Genomic DNA, 16551 nt, shown 5'->3' with positions numbered 1-16551 from the left:
GACCAATGTCTTGTAACAGAGTTCTTGTTCTCACAAGCAATTGGGAGGTTGCTACTTTTACAAAGTTCTTTATTTTCCTTCCTGCACTAAGGAGACAACATTTTGATTTAACTGTGACTGATACTATTAAAACAAAAATAATAATAATAATAAACCTTATTTGTGTAGCACATTCCATACACACAAATCCACTGATTAACATTTTAAAGGGGCAGTGTGTAATTTGACATCATCAAGAAAGTTCTAGAATGCAACGCTCCCTGGGTAACCCCAACCCTTTTGAATAATAACAGAAGCTACAGTGGCCTTCAAGGACAAGAACAATTCTACATTTTAAACAATGCACCCGATGACATTCCAAAAACATGGATTCCTCCATAAGACTTGCCTGCTCAATGTACAAAATGTAATATTAATATTTGCAATTCTCCGCTCAGGAGGATAATTCAGATTATTGGCAGAGGTGATTTTACACCAATGAGGACATATTTATGAATGAGGATATCGATTTTAGCTAATAAATTACTTAAAATGTTACACAGTGTCCCTTTAAAATAAAAAAATAATAAAATCAGGTAAGATCAATTATATTAAAAAGAATATAAAAATGTTAGATATACAGTGCTTAGAGTGATATCAAGCCATTTATAAGATAAATGTATTAGAAAATGTATTAAAGGTCATACAAAAAGAAGTCTGCTTATTAAAGTGGAGTTCAATCAAATATACTGAGCTTCCCTAAAAATTAAAAATCCTTGAGTTGATGTTTCCAATAAATGATTCTGCAGCGCCACTCAATGGCCGGGGGGAGTATTACACGAGAGGACCTTCACTCTTAATAACATTGATCCGTATGGTATGGTGGAGACACGTAGCTGCTGTAAAACCCCTTGACGTTGACGGTGTGTGACATAGCCTACAGGTACGACAACAAACTGCTTTTGACACCAATTACAAGGCTTTGTAACATGACAAATACAATATCTTATTGAACACAGGTGGCTAAATTGTGGCTGAAGCGTCTCGAGCTATAGCACATTGCTAATGTTGGTTAGCTCGTGAGCTAAAAATAAGGAAGTGTGTGACACTGAGAAATGAAAGCTAGTTTGCTTGTGACGTATATATGCTTTACACATAATAATATAAAGCAAATTAATTTAAACGCGAAATTGAATATTATGACATTGTCCTTTGTTATGTAGCGTTAGTATCGAGTTATGTTGTGTTTACTTTACTGTCAGATGGGTATCCAATCCATTAATGTTTTATAATATTCAGACCCTGTACTTCAGTATAAGTAGTGATGCCACATAAACAAAATGCATTTTTTGAAAGTACTGTATTATATAAAAAGAGCTAAGGGCAACCAAATGTGTTTGTTTCCACTCTCCCCTATAGGAAAATGTTGATTTTTTTCTCAGTTTTTTCTTTGTCTTTTGGACTGTTGGTTGGATTTAATGACACATTTTAACATGTTGCTCAGGGTTGGACTGAAGGGCATTTTATGACATTTTGTTAACCAAGTATCTTGTGACTTGAGCCAAGCTGATTATGTTTAGATGAACTAATCACTAATAACTCTGATGTTGATGAATGAACAGGAACAACACAGAGAAAGTGAAAGTAGGATACCATATTATTACTCATATCAGTATTTATTGCAACATTTTATTGTTGTAGGCTGCAGATTGAGAGCTATGCCATTTAACATTCATACTTCTATCAATCTTCGACAACGCTTTGTATTTCATAAAATTAATACATTAAATTACTACTAAATCTGCATTTCTCATTTGTCACCACAGCACTGCATGCTGGGAATCCCAGGATGGACTCCAGCGGGAAAGCCTCGACCGCCCAGATCGTGGTTCTAGCCACCAGCTCGGCTCTGACTGCACTCTTCTATTCTATCTACAGGAACAGAGCTACAACCGTCGCCAGATTAAAGGTCAGCACCATCTTGTCTCTGTCACGGGAATGTCAAGGGGCCCTGTGGGAATCAATTTGCCTGTCATTCTGCCATGCGTTAATAAGAAATGTTCGTTTTCAACCCAACAGGAAGCTAAGAAGGTCTCCATTGACCAGGATCTGAAGATCTTACTCTCTGAAACTCCTGGAAGATGTGTCCCCTATGCCGTCATAGAAGGTGTGTCGGGCTACCTTTGAAACCTTGATTTAGCTGCTGTATTGTGGATCGCATTTTTTACTTATGCAATACCATACAGTTTATAACACTAGAATTTACTATGAGTAATTCTAACACTATTTTAACACATGGTCTTATTTATCACACACATTGCAGGCGTGGTGAAATCCGTGAAGGAAACTCTGAACAGCCAGTTTGTTGACAACTGCAAAGGTGTGATTGAGAGACTGACCCTGAAGGAGGAGAAGATGGTGTGGAATCGCACCACTCATCTCTGGTAAGTCATGCAGAGAGAGGGTCCAATCATTCTGAATAAAGTGTACACAGTCAGGAGGTATGATGGAGCTTATGTGCCAGTTTGGTGCTATTGTGTTCAAGACCAACTACAATGAAATTGCATAGTTGAACCCATGTCGACTGCTGCATAAACACTATATATCTAATGTGTAAATCAGATGCCCTGTCATTTTCTGCCCAACATAAGAGCAACTAAACTTTAAAAAAAAACCCATATAAGCCTTTTTCATAAGTCTCTCTTTTTCATATCTAACTTAATCTACGATCAGACTGCAGGCAAAGTGACCCAAATCGGTTTATTTATTTATGTTTGCTGCATATTGCTCATATCATGACAGTGTGAACAGCACAAATCCCATGGAATATTATCTTTTCCATTTATTTTGTCAATGCAACGGATTCATGCCACTTTTACAAATGTAGATAATAGTAGCAGCCAGGCTTAGACGGATGTAATTAAAGGTCTCCCTTGGCATCCTAAAATTTTGGATTATGTTTTTTTCCGTCAGCCAAATTCCTAGCTCAAACTCCGCATTCACACACACACACACCTCCATAAAGAAGTAGCAGCCATAGCTCCACAAAAAGCAACAATTAAAAAACCATTGTCTTGTCCAGCACTTCAGCTTATATTGAACAAGCAACAAAATAAACATTCACTGGTAAAGATTCAAGTCAGATTTATTGAAATAGCCAAAAAAAAAACAATTGCTTCAGGGGGTTTACTTAGCTATTAGATAGATAGCTAATGAACTGCCAAGCTGCAGCATATTAAATTAAACGTTTCTGCAAAATTACACAGACACAGACTCACCCCTCCATCTGCTGAGAATAGTATTTATTATATTTCCACAAAGCCCATTCTTATCAATGAAATAAAGTTCAATATGTATTTCTGCCATTATGTAGAGACGACCATTTATTGATGAGTCAAGATAATAATTGTTTGTTGCAGCCGTACACAAATGATTAATTACTATGAGTTATAAGAATATTGCTCTGAGGATAAAAAAAAGTTAACTATGAAAGTCAAAGTCAACTTTATTGTAAACTTCTGCAATTTGTGCTCTATCTATCTATCTATCTATCTATCTATCTATCTATCTATCTATCTATCTATCTATCTATCTATCTATCTATCTATCTATCTATCTATCTATCCATCCATCCATCTTTGTCTTTGAACAGGAACAACACGGAGAAAGTCATCCACCAGCGCACCAACACCGTCCCGTTCTCCCTGGGTTCTCTGGATGACGACATCACCTCGGCGGTGCGTGTGATGCGCCCGCTGGACGCTGCAGAGCTGGACCTGGAGACCACCTTCGAGAACTTCCACCCCACGGTCCAATCCTTGACCAACGTCATCGGGCACTTTATCAGCGGGGAGCGACCCAAGGGCATCCACGAGACGGAGGAGATGCTACGGCTAGGCGATAACGTCACCGGTGTGGGAGAGCTGGTCCTGGATAACAACTTGATCAAGCTCCAGCCTCCCAAACAGGGCTTCCAGTATTTCCTCACTCGCATGGACTATGAAGCCCTATTGAGGAAGCAAGGGAATAGCGTGAGAGTGTGGCGGATTCTGGCGGTCGTGTTCGGTGCGGCCGCTTGTTCAATGCTAGTTTACATTCTATGGAAGCGCTACGTCCACCACAGACAGAGTAAGAAGGAGAGGAATATGATGGAGGAGTTCAAGGAGGTGCAGAAGAAGCGAATGCGTGAATTAAACGTGGAAGAGAGCAGCGTGACGCCCACCAGCTGTACAGTTTGCCTCAGTCGGGAACGCTCCTGTGTGTTCCTGGAGTGTGGTCATGTGTGTGCATGTGCCCAGTGCTACGAGGCCCTGCCAGCACCAAAGAAATGCCCCATATGCAGGTCCACCATAGACCGGGTGGTGCCCCTTTACAACAGCTAATGTGGGACTGGGATATATATATAGGAAGGGGAAAAAGGGGAGATATTTGAACTTTTTGTTGCACTTTTTTGTTTTTTGATTTTGAACTCTCATAGATGAATGGTAGGCATCATGATGTAATCACATCAAATTTGTAAATCAAATTAGTAAAATCTAATTCTATCTAATTCCTTCTATCATCTTGAGAGAAAATTAGATTTCTTCGTACTTAGGCACTGACAGTTAAATGAGACTCATCTTGGACCTGTGTCTCCATGACAATCCATCTTAAATTAAGAGCTTTTACTAAACTAAGTGGGAGTTTCTACAAACATTGTTGAGATTTCTTTTACCCCAAAACAACACTTAAAGACCTTCAGAATAAACTTTAAAGTAACAAAAGGGATTGGACTGTAAGTTAGCTGTAATATATGAAAATAATAGGAGCCAAAATATGGTGCAACAGTTACACATCATTTAACTGTAAAAATTACAATGCAATGTTTCACAATTGAAATCATTCAATGTGAAACCACAGCTTAATGTGCAATGTGCTAATTCTGCCAAAAGTCTGGTGGAAGTAAGTTTTTTTTTTAAAGATATTTTTTGGCATTTTTATGCTTTATTGATAGTGCAGAGAGACAGAGGTGAAATGGGGCAGAGAGGGGAGTGACATGCAGAGAACGACCGCGGGCGGGAATCGAACCCGGGTCTGCTGCTGGGCCCGGCCCGGGGGGACACCCTACCAACTGAGCTAAGGGCGCCCCTGGTGGAAGTAAGTTTAGGAAATTGAATTCTAATACATTTTTGCTTCAGGTTCAAGTATGTTTCTGTAAGTTTGATTCATTTGCAGTTTGAAATGGGTTATTCATTTTGAATGTCCTTCTGTCATAATTGCTTTTTATAATCTGTGGCAAACATTTTCACCAGAAATATAAAGAAAAGAGATGAAAATGTAACATCACAAATTCTCAACTAGAAGAAATATATTAGGCAAGGAAACAGAGAAGACGATGACAACAGAAATGAGAAAATCAAAAGTTCAGTTGTTTGTTTTTTGGGGAGTTTTTTTTTACATCGTCATTCATCAGTACAAGGTAAAACTTTAAAAAACTGAAATGCTTAAATAAAACATGTTCTTCCTGCAAGTTCTGTATCTGCTTACAACAAGACACTATTTGCCTTCACTCTTGTAATGTATCTGCATTTTCCTTTTTTAAAGAGGACCTATGATACTGTTAGACTTTTATGACCTATAAATGTTGTTATGATTTATAGTCAAGTTTAACCATAGTAGCTTATCAAATAATTACGTACATGCATTTAGACGTATTCCCTGCTTACCGTCTGGGGTGGCTATGCAGAGCGCTAAACACTAGGGCAGCCGGTCGAGAAATCATGTGTTCAAATCGGTTCAAATTTCCGGGTATCGTGTCGTCACGTTCTCGGATGTTTCCATGTATGGTAATGCTGCTCAGGCAAGCTCCGGCCATGCCCCCACCTTCTTCTCTCAGAAATCTCCCCGCGTGCTGCTGGAAATGTTCCGGAAGGAAGGTAACCAATCACAACGGAGTGGGGTTTGCAGGAGGGGCGTGGGGGGGAGGGGCGGAGAAGCTCAAAGCAGTGTGTGGAGCAGACTGCTGTGCTCGCTAGGGTGAGAGGAAGAGTGTCCCGAAAATCTACATGTTTTTTTGTGATGTGATTCGTGTCAGGTTGCTCTATTGCAGTTTTTAACAAGAAATTAAGACCAGAAAAGTAGTATGATAGGAGATCTTTAATGTCACAAGCTTTTGGGAAACTTCTAAAACCGCTTAGGAAGTTTTACCGGATCGATTTTTACCCAAGATGCATCTGTGAACAGGGGCCCTGCTCGTTCTCAATCTTTACATTTGATTTGGAAGTGTGTGCACAGACTGTTCCCAATCATTCTTAATATTTGAAGTTGGGATTTAGCTTCGGTAAACCCTTGCTGTACACTTAAAGATGTCTTCTGTGTAGAGAGAACAAGGCAGAAGACATTATTGAGTCTGAAGGGTGAGTTGTGGTGGTGATGTCATAATTACACAAGCTTTAGTCTGGTTGTTCATTTGTTCTGTATCAAAGGAACAGTCCGACCTTGTGCTTCAGCTTTACAGTAAACTGAGAAAAATGGCAACACAAGTAGAGCTCCTTGAAGAGATACTTTAAAAGGGGCAACCTCTGTACCATCACAGCCACCGATTGTCGGTCTTTGAACTTGATTTTCCGGAGACATTTGCCAAAATCACTGTCTATTTTCAACTGAAACCTCAATAAAGACAAAGTAATGTTGACCAAATACTGTGGAAAACTGATTATTATTACATTGTCACTGTTATTGTGTGTGGTTTTAAAGACAGCTGTTAGAAGTAGATGGAGAGATGAATTTCTACACAGTTTATGCCACTTTTATTTCAAATGTTCACTTTGAAAACCTTGATGAAGGAGATGTCAATTTGTAATGGCGTCCTCTGAAAAATCCAGTAAACAGTTCACAACAGTTAATATAAATGGCTTTCTTTTATTTTAAAGAGAAGAAGATGGAGATGGATATTTTCTGCCAGGAGAGGGAGATGTCAGTCTGTCTGTGAGGGAAGGTCTCAGATTCATGACTTGAAATCATGAATGAGAATGGATAGACACGGAAGATGTGAAGCCACATGTTGCCCCCAACACTAGCTAATTTACTGTGCTGAGTTTGATGCTGCTTTTACATTCAAATATTCAGAACAAAAGTATTTTAAATGTCATTTAATCCAAAGGCAGGTTACAAGGGATCTGCCCTTTCAGAAACATTCAGATTGTCATTGTTTCCGTGGTATAAAATGAACCATTTAAGCAGCTATTTCATTGTGATCCAGACCATTTTTTTTTTTTTTTTTGTAATGTCAAGTCACTGAGCAAGGAATAAAATCTTTATTTTTATAGTTAATGGTGGAGTCAGTAAATCTGGAGAACACAATCACTTCAGTCAAAATTAAATTAATTAAAATGTGTCAGCTGAAGAGAAATCTAGTGTTAATACACAGTCTAGGCTCTGTAAACGGGGCATGTAGCTAGCTTCTGTTGGCACCTTTGTTTACATATCAGTTTAGAGCGTAGGCTATGTAGCTGTAGCAAATAATGAGGAAATATTCACTGTGTTTGAAAAAAACAAACTTTCACCAGAATAAAGCATGTTTTCAGTACAATTGAAAAGCAAAGACTGGAGACGTGAGAAAAAAGGCTTAAGTTTGATTCGATGTGAGACCGGCAGGGTTACATATCTGGCTCCATAGGAGGTCGTCTACAAGCAGTTTGAGCACACACACACATACCTTTTGTACCTTAAACATGGTTTTGTATCATCCCACATAATGCCATGAAACCTCATTAAATTGGGACCTTGGCTTTAGCAATGCATTATTATTCAGCGGTTTGCCCACAGACAGATATCCATTCTCCTGGTGTGAGTGTCTGAAGGAAGCCGAGCTGAATATGTCTTCTAAACAGACTAATCAATCTCGAAGAGCACTATGCACTACTTTCTGTTGGAAGTATACGGTATTGATTTGACTGAAAACACTTTACCATAAGGCTGTTACAAATACAGTGAATGGCAATAAGTGCATTTCCATCCTCTTGTTTTTATCTGCATTTTAAATTTGACCATCAAAAAAATATTTATATAGGGGAGAGTGGCCTAAGTTGTGCGGTTGGGGAAGTGTGCCATCCCTTGTTTCTAGAAAACCATAGAAGAAATTGGAAATGTGACCACATATTTAAGAAGAGTCATCCATTTGACTCATCCTGTAAAGAAAGGAGAAACATAGAATAAGATATAAGCACATTTAAGCCTTTCAAAGTAAAATTTCCATGATCATGGTTTTTTGATTATTGTGTCTGAATAATTATAGACACGTTTGAAAACATTTGACACATGTTTTAGTGCTTTAGTTTGCTACACTTTGTGTCTATATAGTTAGCACGATGTCAGCCCTAAACTGCTGCATCATGCCTATTATCCAAAATTCTGGGGTTGGGGTGATTTGTGCCAAAGGGCCTATGTGAGTTATAAGTAAGTAAGTAAGTAAGTAAAATATATTTATAAAAGCACATTTATGACAGTTTGCACTGTCCAAAGTGCTGTACAAGTGCATTCAGTAGATAAACAATGAAGGTAAAATAACAATAACAAAAATAAAAGACATAAAGCCCATATATCCACAAATATAAACAAAGATAGTAGTGCAGAGGTAAGATAGTTAATGGGGAGGAAAAACCAGGGTGTAAAGATGGGTCTTGAGCCTTGATTTAAAGGCAGAAATGGAGGGGGAATCACATTTGTCAGGTGGCAGTCACAAGCACGGAGCAACTAGTGCGAAGTACATTTCTGAGAGTTGTGCCAGTGGCATGGCTGTATACGCTGGTCACCAAAAAGAAAGTGATTGTCTACAGTAGCTCAGAATAGACTGACATCTCCATTCCACTTAACGACACCACTGTTGAGAGTTCAGATGGCCAGAAAGATGATAATGGTGACTTTGTCATTGTGAGCTTTGCAGGCAAAACCACCTAGATCTGCTAGGCCTTGAAAATTGACCTTCAATCTTTGTAAAATATTTACTTTAAATAAACCTTAAATAGTAATTGTCTTATGGATTTGTCTTGCATTACAGTTTATGAGATATATATCAATGGCACAATTTACCCCATGGTATTCTCTCTTGTGGCACATACACCACACCGGGGGCAAGTTGTGCCACAAGACAACTTTTTTTCCGAAAGCTATATTTCTTAAACAGTTTATTCCAGATCCAAAGTTTTTATTGCCAGGGATGCACAACATCCTGAAATATATGTACATATTTGAGTTGGAGACATAACTGTCAAGGCCTCACTTTAAAATCACTTTGAGTAAAAAGTTGCACAACTTAGGCACACTTCCCTAAACGCACAACTTAGGCCACTCTCCCCTATAGTACATACTCCAGCTGATCATAAACATTATGTAGTTAGTATTCAGTATGCTACAATTGGGACGTAGGTTTACCTTTTTTTTTATTTCATCATAACTTTGCGCCTTGAACTTGCCTCTTGCTTCATATACGTATCCGTCTCATCACTGGCTGTTTTCACTCTGAACCATCCCTGAGTCTGGTGGTGCAGACATGGGGCTTCAGGCTTCATTTGTGGCTGGGCAGATGTGGGTCCTTAATGATCATTAATGATTCTGACGCCTTCATGGATGGCAGCTCCTTCCTGGTGAAGTGCTGTGCAGTTTTCACCACCCTCTGTATTTACCTCGCTGGAGATCAAAGTGATTTAATAGTTATACAAAGATTAGTATTTATTCGTTAAGTTAATCTAATATTATACGTACACTATATATGCTATAAAGATAAGCATGTTGGCAAATTCATGTTATGATACAGGCTGAGTATAGAAGTTCTGATTAAATGTTATGTTTTTAAACTTGTAAAGTGTGTGCCCGTCAACACCAAACGCATAATATCAACTTGGAAACGGAGATTATTCTGAAGGCTCAAATGTCCAGTTTAGCCCTTTATATTAATATAATTTTTAAATGCCTAAAAACTAAACAAATATGATGTGGATGTGTAGCATCAGTAAAAGACTCTACTACTTCTTGCTGTAGTTTGGTCTGGCTTTTGCGAGACTTGTAAAAGACCAATGTTCTATGCAATCAAACCAACATGTAAAAGATAAAGTGTTATATTGTCAGTGCACAGTATTTTAATCCTCATCACAACCTGCTCTGTAACCATGCACACCTCTTGATCACGCTTGTGGACGCTTGTTAATTTGGTATCATGGCAACAATTCCCATATGTTCCATTCATCATATATGCTCGTTTTAACATTTTCTGACAACCTGTCTGAACCTGTTAGAAGGGTCAGCTTTCAAATTGTTGTCGGCAGATGTTTACCGTAAGCTCTACTACACACTCAATGAAATCATGCAATGTAAGCAAATATGTCACTGGGGAATACATCACCTATGTACTCAGTATAAAGCAGCAATATTATACAAACTGCTCTTTCACATTGTGCTTCAAACATGAAAGGAGCAGCCCTGGTCCAACACCATGGAAACCCCTTCAGTCTGGTCGTGTTGCTTTTATCAGCAGGAGTGACAGCAAATTAAACATCAAAGACATTCCCGCTATTATTCCCCCAGTTAAGAGTTGTTTTGAATTTCAATGCCACGTGAGTACTACTGTTTGCAAGAACTGCCCAATAAGAGCTGTCGTGCGCACAGGGCTTACAGGTGAAACTCGAAAAATTAGAAATATCGTGCAAAAGTTAATTTATTTAAGTAATTCAACTTTAAAGGTGAAAATAATATATTATACAGACTCATTACATGCAAAGTGAGACATGTCAAGCCTTTATTTGTTATAATTGTCATTATTATGGCTTGCAGTTTATAAAAAACCCAAATTCAAAATCTCAGAAAATTAGAATATTACATAAAATCAATAAAAAAAGGTTTTTAAATACAGAAATGTCGGCCCTCTAGAAAGTATAACCATGCATATGTACTAAGTACTTGGTTTGGGCCCCTTTTGCATGAATTCTTGCCTCAGTGTGGCGTGGAATGGATGCTATCAGCCTGTGGTACTGCTGAGGTGTTATGGAAGCCCAGGTTGCTTTGATAGAGGCCTTCGGCTCATCTGTATTGTTGGGTCTGGTGTGTCTCACCTGCCTCTTGACATCACTCCATAGTTTCTCTATGGAGTTAGTTCAGGTCAGGAGAGTTGTCTGGCCATTCATGCACAATAATACCATGGTCAGGCAACCAGTTACCAGTGGTTATGGTACTGTGGGCAGGTGCCAAGTCTGGCTGGAAATGGAAATTGTCATCTCCATAAAGCTTGTCAGTAGACAGAAGCATGAAGTGCTCTAAAATCTTCTGGTTGACGGCTGTGGTGACTTTGGACTTGATAACACAGTGGACCAACAGCAGCAGATGACATGATACCTCAAATCATCACTGATCCAAATTAAATGTTGCGTTTCATTTGGAAATAAAGGTCCCACAGTCAAGAGGAATAGTGGAGGGGCACAAAATGTAAAAGGGGCTTGAAGACCACTGTTATGGAAGTAAATGTGTGTCATCGGATTTTGAAAATAAAAAGCCATTGAATTTTAAGCACTGAATATTTATGCATTGAAATAACGTATCTGAGAGTAAAACTTTGGGGACCCAAGGAAGAGCAATCAATCATAGATGCTAGATCGCGTTCAAACAAAGAGAGAGAGTGGGAAAATTAGCTCGTTGCCTTGGATACCCCTGACTGATGCAGGAAGGCAAATCAGGTTTTTAGCCATGTCAAACGGCAACGCAAGTAACGATTGTGCTTCGGTGAGTTTCTATATATATACCAGCCATTATATTCTTCTCTATATTCATCTGATGGTGTTGGTCCACTGTGTTATCAAGTCCAAAGTCACCACAGCTGTCTACGGGGAGATTTTAGAGCACTTCATGCTCCTGTCTGTTGACAAGCTTTATGGAGATGCAGAATTACTTTTTCCAGCAAGACTTGACACCTGTCCACAGTGCCAAAACCACAAGTAACTGGTTGACTGACCATGGTATTACTGTGTTGACAGGCCAGACAACTCTCCTGACCTGAACCCAATAGAGAAACTGTTACTAGAATTATTTCATCAAACTACCCAAGTATTTGAATAATTGAAACTGAGTCAGGCCTTCTTGGAAGCAGGTGAATTTACTTGCAAACAGCAGCAAGGGTCAAACAACAATGTACCACAAATGGGCTTACATGATTGAATACATCGAATGAACAGTGTACAGAGATTATATGCAAGAGAAGTTGGTGTGTGCGCAAACACATACTAAGTTTGGTGTGTCCAGCCCGTTTTGCTGGCGAAAGCAGAAATGTTTCTAATTAGGATATTCCCAGAAATTCATCTCAGCTGGTGTTATCCTTCATACAATGTCTGATAACAGAATATGGGGAGTGAAACTACTGTGCATATGAATGCGTCATACCTCTGTATGTGCCAAAATCTTATTAGGCAGTTTCTTTTTCAAGGCTAAACAACAAACTTGTAGCAAAACACTTTGGAGTTCTTAATCTACTGGGACAAAGTTCAATAGGCAGAAAGCATGTATTGTGCATTAAAATATTATACAATAAAGCAAATTAAATTCTGTTAACATTCCACCCTTTTTATAATATTTAATGCAACTTTTTGCAACACTTCAAAGCAAAAGGGCAAAGGATATGAGTAAATATATTTCAGTCAAGCAGAATAATATCAAGTACATCAACATCACAGTTGTGAAAATGCAAGTGTGTGTACTGGTGCAACATCGTCTATGTACAGTTTCAGAGAGGACAGTTTTTTGCAGAAGCCAGGGAACAGGAACCAAGATCGTCTTGATGGTCAACAAGTCCTTTTTGTGGCATTTTGACGCAAAGTGTCCTTCATATCACAGTCACTGGGGGAATGGTTATGTAGGATATTACCATAACCGATTCAGATTGTTCCTCAGTGTCCAATTGTCCTTATTGAAGCATGGTCAGCGTCGTCTTCTCCTTGCATCTGAAACAGAATGAATTTGAGCAGTAACATGTTCTCAAAAGAAATGCTCATCATTCTGCCAGGGTTGTTTCTAAAATATCATCCTATCCATTTTGCTTGCTTTAGATGTCACAATTAACGCACAACAACATTTTAGGATAGGTTTGATTTCATTCTTCCACATGGTTGTCTGTGTTTGGGCAGCATTCAAGCACACACAGGCAGTCAGTCCCTCCCTTTTCTGAATGGGACTGAATCACACACACACCACATTCCTTCTAGATATGAGAAGCTCTCTACTTCTCCAAATCTGACATGGTGTTATAGTTTGTTCTTCAAATAACAAAAGTTAACATGTAGGTTAAGTATAGGTGTCTTTACAGTTAACCAGTTTTTGAATCAATTTATATCAACAATACACATTATGATCATATTTTCAGCATAAAAATCCCCTTTAACTTGTAGTTCAAATCAAAAGCATTGAACAATTCTTTTTAGTGAACATTTTCATAAAAAGAACACAAAAGGTCGCTTTTTTGTAAGTTTATGCTGGAACTTCAAATGATTGACTGCACCTTTAATCTTTAAGGTTCACTATGGGGCTGGAATTGGCAAGATATTCAGCTCTAAACTTTAAAGCGTTTCACACTTACTAAAACCTTCTATCTCCCTTCCCCTACATACTTTTTCTTTCTTTATAACATCCATAAACAATCAGTTCCAAACAATCTTTTTCCTCTTACACTTTCAACAACATTCTCTTATTCATCTCTTTGGCCACCACCTTTCTCTTTACTGTTCTCGATGGGGGCTTGGATCAAATGTAAAGTCAGATATTTGATCATATGTAAGAGGGGCAGTTGCTTACAAGTAATTTAATTTTTTTTAAATGTAAAATCTAATCAATTTAACAGGGTGAACACCCCTATTCCCTCCAATTGATTAACAAAATTCACCAATTTAAAACTAGAACACCCTATGTGATGTATTCTAAACAAAACAAAACAAATCAGCTGTTAATATTCACCTGATTTCAAGAAAGCCCCGATTCGCTCAGGCTCCGGATTCCGTCACCCCCCCTCCGTCCAAGTCGAGTCTGCTGACGGCCTCTCCCCGTAGCAACAGGCTGGAGGTCTTCTGTGGAGAGTCCCAGACTCCCCCGTCTTCACGTGCAGGCTCTTCTTGTCCAGAGAAGAGGATGTCGGATCCGGCAACCCGAAGGACAGTCAGGCCTTCTTGGAAGCAGGTGAAATTTACTTGCAAACAGCATACAAGGGAATCAACAATGTACCTGGCTTGATACATGGTTGAATACATCGAATGAACAGTGTACAGAGATTATATGCAAGAGAAGTTGGTGTGTGCGCAAACACATACTAAGTTTGGTGTGTCCAGCCCGTTTTGCTGGCGAAAGCAGAAATGTTTCTAATTAGGATATTCCCAGAAATTCATCTCAGCTGGTGTTATCCTTCATACAATGTCTGATAACAGAATATGGGGAGTGAAACTACTGTGCATATGAATGCGTCATACCTCTGTATGTGCCAAAATCTTATTAGGCAGTTTCTTTTTCAAGGCTAAACAACAAACTTGTAGCAAAACACTTTGGAGTTCTTAATCTACTGGGACAAAGTTCAATAGGCAGAAAGCATGTATTGTGCATTAAAATATTATACAATAAAGCAAATTAAATTCTGTTAACAGAAACTATGGACTATTGTCAAGAGGCAGATGAGACACACCAGACCCAACAATACAGACAAGCCGAAGGCAGCTATCAAAGCAACCTGGGCTTCCATAACACCTCAGCAGTGCCAAAGGCTGATAGCATCCATGACACGCTGCATTTAGGCAATCATTCATGCAAAAGGGGCCCAAACCAAGTACTTAGTACATTATGCATGATTATACTTTCTAGAGATCCGACATTTTTTATTGATTTTATGTAATATTCAAATTTTCAGAGATTTTGAATTTGGGGTTTTTATAAACTGTAAGCCATAATAATGACAATTATAACAAATAAAGGCTTCACATATCTATCTTTGAATGTAATGAGTCTGTATAATATATTATTTTAACCTTTAAAAATTTCGGGTTTCACCTGCACTGGCAGAAGTGAGGTGTTTTAAAGTGTGTAGCGTTTACTTTCACGTGAATTCCATTTGCAATTGAAAGGGGGATCACATTTCCCCCAAAAATCTCTTTTGGTCAAAATCAGTGAATATCTCGTCATCCGCTTCCTGTCTGTGCTGTGATTGCTGAAAACTGGGCTCTGTAAACTGGTATGCGGCCCACCATAGCTAGCAGCAACATGCCCGTACACATAGCCAAGGTTGTGTATTAGCACTCGATTTTTTCCCCAAGCGCACACAGGTAGTGGATCGTGATTGAGCCATGAATCCGACCAATTTGTCCTTATCTAATCCCTTTTTCACTGCACTCATCAACAGTTATATTGTACTGCAATAGCTATAATTAGTACCAAGGAGCTCAGAGGGCAGTTTCATTAAGAAGGGACACGCTAGAAACCACTTCACTTATTCTCTTCCTTTATGTGGGAAACGTGTGTGTGTGTGTGTGTGTGTGTGAACGTAGCTGTCAAGGCGGCGGATGGATTTTTTTCTATTAATTTAAGCTCCATTCAAGGTAGCGACCCTTGTTGAAACCAGTGTTCAAGTGTCTTTCAGTGAAAGGCGACAGTTCAGATCGCAGCGAGAGGAAAAGGTTACCTTCAATAACCACACAGTTCGACAAAATAAGAGCTATTGGGAAGGTATTCATGTGAGGTTGTATCATAATTTTTTTGAATAGGCCAATTCTTTTTATTTAATAATTTTCTATATGAATATACTAAGAAATTGGCATATTGTGAATATCAAACTAGATCTTTATCTAGTATAAACATTGAAATGCCACAATGTGTACTACATTACTCATTAAAGGTGCTCTGAGGAACTTTCAGTTTGTGTTAATTCTTGCTGCCCCTTTGGACAAAAGCGGTAGTGTTTTTACCACGACAGCTGTTGTTCCTGGGTGAGCGTACCCATGACAAAGGCATTAAGAAAAACTACATGAAAAAAGCATTATTTGCACTAATTGTCGTATATGCTGCTGTTACATGTCATTTAGAATCATCAGAGGAAAAATTAGACTGTTTCAGAAATATTTCAAAGTTCTTCATAGCACTTTTAAAGTATCAAAAGTAAAGTATTATACTAGCAATGCTATACCCACAATTATTTACTTCCTAATAAAACTGTTTTTTCCTTTCTCTCCTGATTGTTATTATACTGTGTAACACACAAACTTGCAATCACAACTCAATTGAAGTCAATTGTACAATGAAGTTAGCCTGGCATTCCCAGACCTGCCAATAGGCGCTGGCAAATTAAATTTGCTGCGCCTGTTGGTCTGGAAACTCTCCGCTGAAGCTTTTTCAAAAAGACCAGAAACATGGGCTCGCGTTTCAATTGGTTCTAACTAATATGGGCGCGCCAGAGCCCTTTGTATGGTGCTCTGGGGAGGACGTAACTGGATGACGACAGTGACGTGCATGCGACGTCAAAGCCGTGATAGTAAACATCAAAGATGGCTGCGGATATGTTGTGTGAGTTTGAGACTGCTTTGGCCT

General features: G+C 38.8%; 1 protein-coding gene across 1 annotated transcript; it reads left to right on the top strand.

Annotated features, from left to right (window-relative positions):
- Window positions 1-852: 852 nt before the first annotated feature.
- Window positions 853-5896, top strand: mul1 (mitochondrial E3 ubiquitin protein ligase 1). The gene is made up of 5 exons (XM_080031021.1): window positions 853-922; window positions 1806-1948; window positions 2059-2146; window positions 2303-2423; window positions 3632-5896. Exons 2-5 carry the CDS (start codon window positions 1829-1831, stop codon window positions 4359-4361), a joined length of 1059 nt encoding a protein of 352 aa, XP_079887147.1. The 5' UTR covers window positions 853-922; window positions 1806-1828; the 3' UTR covers window positions 4362-5896.
- Window positions 5897-16551: the final 10655 nt, after the last annotated feature.

This window comes from Ammodytes marinus, assembly GCF_949987685.1.
Source record: "Ammodytes marinus genome assembly, chromosome: 7".
NCBI classification, from domain to species: Eukaryota; Metazoa; Chordata; class Actinopteri; order Uranoscopiformes; family Ammodytidae; genus Ammodytes; species Ammodytes marinus.
The sequence above is the reverse complement of the archived record's forward strand: the minus strand, read 5'-3'. Positions and strand labels throughout refer to the sequence as shown.